The sequence below is a fragment of the Cryptotermes secundus genome, unplaced genomic scaffold (genome assembly GCF_002891405.2).
Source record: "Cryptotermes secundus unplaced genomic scaffold, Csec_1.0 scaffold31, whole genome shotgun sequence".
NCBI lineage: Eukaryota > Metazoa > Arthropoda > Insecta > Blattodea > Kalotermitidae > Cryptotermes > Cryptotermes secundus.
The window spans coordinates 729,033-735,032 of NW_019743147.1; the positions used below are offsets into that span (position 1 = coordinate 729,033).

At 44.6% G+C, this 6,000-nt stretch overlaps 1 protein-coding gene across 5 annotated transcripts in view; it reads left to right on the forward strand.

The window, feature by feature from the left end:
* Window positions 1–4,428, forward strand: part of LOC111873705 (protein NDNF) — a gene marked incomplete at its 3' end in the record, with an annotated part of 105,625 nt that extends 101,197 nt beyond the window's left edge. For all 5 annotated transcript variants that reach the window (XM_023868639.2, XM_033755178.1, XM_033755179.1 and 2 more), the window contains 2 exon segments: window positions 1,022–1,240; window positions 4,145–4,428. In XM_023868639.2, coding sequence (XP_023724407.2) covers window positions 1,022–1,240; window positions 4,145–4,428 — 503 coding nt within the window.
* Window positions 4,429–6,000: the final 1,572 nt, after the last annotated feature.

Here is a 6,000-nt window from a genome sequence, read left to right on the forward strand (position 1 = left end):
TCAAAATGGACAGAGCAGGGTCTTCTGAGTTTTTACACCTAATAGTTTGGAGAGCGTCCGTCGTTTCGGAAGAGCATTATGCTTGTTTCTTGATTGGTTTATTCTTATACCCTGAAAATGGAGACGATGATTCCTCGAAACGTCTCGGTTTCCCAAGGCACCGCAGGTACTCTTTATAGCTAACGCCCCTACAAATTCAAATCTAAAAAATTGAAATAGCTTTATAAAATCATTCTACCCTGAATATTTTCTATTAAAATAACCTGTCGATGAACGCAATATTATGCCTCCACCCCCCATACGTCTTCACGGCGTAGTGATTAACTAGTTAAGCACAGGGATAATTTTACGTTACTATGAATATCTTAGGGCTATCGGTAAAATTACTTCTAAACATACATTGTGCCCCGTCCTCCGGTTCATGTTCGTCAATATGTCTAAAAATCAAAATGTCCGCTAAGGTTACTTGTGTATATATATATAATGTCCCGGGAAGAATAGTCAGTATTCTGGGAGGTCATAGTATCGGTCATTCTGAGAAAAAGGAGTGTATATGTACATGTGTCCTATTGCGAACGGTTTCCGAGATAGAGGTATTTCATTGTACAGTACACTGAACACTGTACAGACGAGCAACACGCCATGTTCTCACACGAGTCGCACCGAGATAAGAGCTGTCTCACTATACAGTGCACTGCACAATGTACAGACGAGCAACACGCCATGTCTTCACACGAGTTGCACCGAGATAGAGCTATCTCACTTTACAGTACACTGTACACGGTACAGACGAGCAACACGCCATCTCCTCACACGAGTTGCACCGAAATAGAGCCATCTCACTTTACAGTACACTGTACACTGTACAGACGAGCAACACGCCATGTCCTCACACGAGTTGCACCGAGATAGAGCTATTTCACTGTACAGTACACTGTACACTGTACAGACGAGCAACCGTAAATAAATAAAACAGTAACACAATTATGTGCTGGATGGTCAATACATAATATGTCTGCAGGTGGGGAAGAATGCAGAAAGTGAGATGCATTTCTACGTGATGCCGTGTGGGGGCGCTGTGTATGTGGAACTCACACTGAAAGGAGAGGCGGTCATACCCCGGAAACTAATTTACGGATACGAGAGGTTCCGCGTGATGAATCCATCTCGCGGCCAGCGATACGTGTTGCGAGTAACGGCCTCCAACTCAGAGGAACTACGCCGAATCTCGGCTGTTAAGGTAAGTAAGACTTTTTTATTCCTGGCCAACGGTAGACTCATTATGTGTGTCTGGGGAAAGCGAGTGTAAGCAGCGTGGCGCAACTATATAAACTGATTCGTTGTGGAGCGTGATTAGCCCATGCACCTGATTCTCAGAATGCGCTTACCAAGCGGGTGCGTTCATTCGAGAAATCTTCGGTTCGAATCCCGGCCGCCTATTCAAGGTTATTTATGGTTTTCCTCAATCCCTCCAGGTAAATTCTGTGATATTACTTCGATTATGCCACTAACGTTTCCTCCCAAATCCTCTCCAATTAACTGTTTACTAATCATCATATTGTAACATGATTATTACTAGAGTTTTAGATTTAGAGTGGTTTAGATTGGTAACTGGATTATTGGGCGCTTACAGAATGTAACTGCAAATAACTAGGACCGTCTGAGTTACACAGTCCAAAGATCACTGTAACTACAGCACACATAATGTCTTCTCAGTTTTCACTAGCCGTTGCTTGGTAACGGCTTCAATGACGGACGTCTCCTTTCTTTTGGGTTGCCGAACGGCCCCCCGGCTTCAGCTTCCAGCTTCTCATTTCTCACAACTCTCAACTAAACTCAACCAGCATCAAAGTTATGATAACGACCGACTGTCAGTCGGTCAGCCTGTCTTGGTATCAGGCAGCATCTGCGGCAGAAGGCCAGATTGTTGTTATTCATAGTCAAAGTCATGTTGCGACTGACGGTCAGCTAGTCAATAAGTCTTGGTGTTGAGTCACATCTGGGGCTCACGACCAGATATTTATTACTCTTTGTCAGTTATGGTCTTATTTTTGTGAGGCGCCCTCTCTAACGAGAGGACGGGTCTGTCTTTTGTATATGCTGCTGGTCCTTACCAGCGCAGTATTTCTCGGGTCCTAGTCCCTTGAAATTCGCGACCATGTTTTACTGTCTCAGATCTGAGACTTCCCTTTTCGTTACCTCCTACGACTCGCAATATCACGGTGAAGGTATTCGACGCCGCTTCCCCAAGGTAATTTTTGTTATTCAAGTCAAAATTAAAGTCACGTTTCGACTGACGGTCAGTCAGTCAGTGTCTTGGTGTCGAGTCCCATTTGGGGCTCATGACCAGATATTAATTATTACCGTTTGGCAATTACGGTCTTGTTTCTGTGGGGCGCCTTCTCTGACGAGAGGACGGGTCTGTCTTTTGTATATGCTGCTGCCAGCGAAGCCTTTCTCGGGTCCGAGTCCCTTGGGACTCGCGACCATATTTTACTGTCTCAGAATTGAGACTTCTCTTTTCGTCGCCTCATGGATCTGCATGTTATAATATCATATTATGCCATATAGTCTGACTTACTGACATCGTTGTGAAATACAACACAGAACATTTAGTTGACAAAGAGCAGGCATAAGAAGTAAGGCGTTGCATAACTGCTAGCGGTGGGGAACTCCTGTTACACTGAAAAGTAATATCTTTGGGACGACACGGCGCGCAGTGTGGCAGAGGGTGATGATACGTTCCTTTCAGCCGTTGGTACGCTGGTCACATTCAACAAGATACGTATCGTCCTGTTATAGATATTTCTGTATTTAAGCGGTAGATGCGTTCCAGCAAAGCAACACATGTATTACAAACGCTGAAATCAACACTTAATTTTGAGTAAGAAATAAAGGTAAATGGAGAGCCGGGATAGCGCAGTCGGTACAACGACTAGTTACGGGCTGGACAACCAAGGGATTGGAGTTCGAGTTCCGGTAGTCAAGAATTTTCTCCTCTCCACGACGTCAAGACTGGCTATTGGGTCCACACAACTTCCTATCAAATGGGTACCGGGAGCTTTTCCACTAAGGCGCGTGAAGCTGACCACTCACCTCCAGCTAGTGCCGAGGTCAATAAAATGTGGATTTATACATCCACTTCCCCATACGCCTTCATGGCGTAGTGTTTGATTATTTAAGCACAGGAAGACTTTACCTTTCTTAACTTTACTGTTAAGACCATGCTTGCGAATATACTACCGAAGAGCAGCGTTCTGTTTTGCTTTTTTGTGGGAAAAAGTACTCAGTGCAAAGGATAGAAATGTTTCCTGTTTATCTTGGAAAGTGATTGTGGAGTAAAGAAACGGTTCCGCCTTGGTGGCGAATGTTCCCCTAATGACGAAGAGGTTGAAACGGAGGTACAGAAGTGGCTGAGACAACAGACAAGAGACTTCTATGTTGTGGGTTTCGAAGCGCTGGTAAAGCGATGGGACAGGTGTATCAGTGTTGGAGGAGGATACGTCGAGAAATGACTGCTTTCTCCAAATTCGAATATCACGTTTTACTTTTTATATTCATTTGTGACCTATTTACTGGCCCTCCCTCGTATGTGCCAGTTACATACGTGTATTAACAGCTTCTGTTATCTTGAACCCCGGTTAGCCGCTGGCTTCCCACCGCGGCGGCCCAAGTTCGATCCCGGGTCTGGTCAAGTGAGATTTGTGGTGGACAAAGTGGCGCTGGGGCGGGTTTTCTCCGGCTACTTCGGTTTCCCCTGCCAATCTTAATTCCACCAAATTCTCCATTATCATAATCGCCCGGGGCAGGCTACAATAGGCCAATCAGTGGCCGCCGTGCCGAGTGGACCCAGTTGGACTCCACCCCCCACTAAGCGAATTTAAAAAAAAAAATTTACTACATAATCTTCCCGACAAAATAAGTACAGTTGCTCTTCTGCATAACCACTACTACATTAAGGCGAATTAGGGGTCTGAGGAATATATAATATCCTTCCGCAAGAGGTGGTTAGTCTTCAGCTTCTCCCGACTGTCGGTTTATTCGAGAAAATTTCTCAGATTTCATGAACACCGGCCGCCCGGGGCATGAAGCATGCACCTATGGACTTTCAGGCACATAAACTTGGAACTGGTTCCTATTGTAGGTCCTTGTCACTAGTCGCCCGGCAGTGAAGTTTCCTCTACCAGAACTTCCACCAGGGCCACAAGTGCACGAGTATGACAGCATGAGGAAGTGTGACTCGGTGACGGTGGGGTGGATACCGTCCCCTGACCCGCTGGTGGCCCGCTACTGTATCTTCGCACGAGAAGACAAGCACAGGGAACTGGACACGAGACGGCCCAACCAATGTGCACTGGATTCCAGACTCAAGAAGAACTCTGAGTTTGCTATGATGCACTGTCAGGACAGGATACCAGACGATACTAGGTGAGCATGTGGCAAGATGGGGTACAGGAAATTTTCAGTTTCCTAAGTTTCATATTTAGGATGAAATGCGATATGATATTAAGTGACTGACAAGTTTGGACACATAAAGATGAAAAACTAGAATTTCCTAAGATTTATAGTTATTTTAATCTCTTGGGGTGGAGTGAGACTGAGTCCACTTGGTATGACAGTCACTATTTGTCTGTTGTACCGACCCCAAATGATAAATGATGAATGTGGAGCAATCAGTGGGATGAGCATTGGTAGGGGAAACCGAAGTACTCGGAGAAAACCTGCCCCAGTGCCGCTTTGTCCACCACAAATCCCACATGGCCTGACCTGCGCTCGAATCCGGGCTGCCTCGGTGGGAAACCGACGACTAACAGCCGGAGCTATGGCACCAGCTAAAGTCATAGCTTGGATGGGACGTCATATGATTCTGAGTGATTAATTGGACGATTGAAAAGGATTCGTGATTTTCTTCATGTGTCCTGTTGGGACACGAGGTACGTAAAACATTGGATTATAAAAATCTTAAAAATAACGCTTTGACTTCCCCAAAACTCTACTATTAAGATAAGAGACCAAACGATACTAAGCGAGAAATTAGATTACAGAACGCTTAAAATAAGTGACGTTATTAGCATGCATTATCAAACTGCGATAGCAGAAAACTCTAAATTGTTCATAAGTTAGAAATTTGAATGAACACGTTTAAAAAAATCTTAACTTTCCCATGAAGCTCTGTCCAGACAGGACAGCGGGCGACATCGGTTGAGATGGTCTCTATGAAATGGCACACAGAATGAACTATGACATTGCTTGAAGAAAGCAGTCTTCTGGGATTTGGCACCGTGTATATGTGGTGTTAACCGATGTTTCGGAGGAACGTATCGCCTCCATCTTCAGGGTAGAAGANTTGCTTCTCAAAACGGAGCGCCAGATGATACAGAAGTACAAGGATTATGTTATAACGTGGCCATATTTGTGTTATATTTACGCTCAGAAACTTTATCGGAGAGAGGGCTAGGCCTTTACTCTTCTGTCTAAGGATAGAGGCCAGTGTGAACACGGCAATAAACCTTCATGTTCCATAAAATATGGTTAATTTCTTGGGGAGCTGAGTGAGCTGAGTCAGATTCATGGAATCGGTTACAGTATAAAGATGGAATACGATTCATTCTTTCTGATCTAGATTTGAGATATTTTCCACTCAGCCTCGGAATAGTTTAGTCAGTATACTGGACGACCCGTTCAAGGCAACGGCAGAGATACTCTTCTGCTTCCTAGCATCCAAACCAGCTCTTGAGCAAAGCGTGCGTCTATGGGATGACTCTCACCGCTCACCTTCATTTAGCGTCAACATCTGACTTACTTTGTGAGCCCTTCTGGCTGATATCTCAACCACATACATTCAGAATTATTTGCTGGTTTGTCAACAGTGAAATAGGTCCATTATATTATTATTATTATTATTATTATACAAACAAACTTTGTGGCTTTAGTCAGCAAGCGAACTATACCGACCGAGAGACCGCCGCTAGTCCGAAGTTAGTACCAACTTCAGCGGAT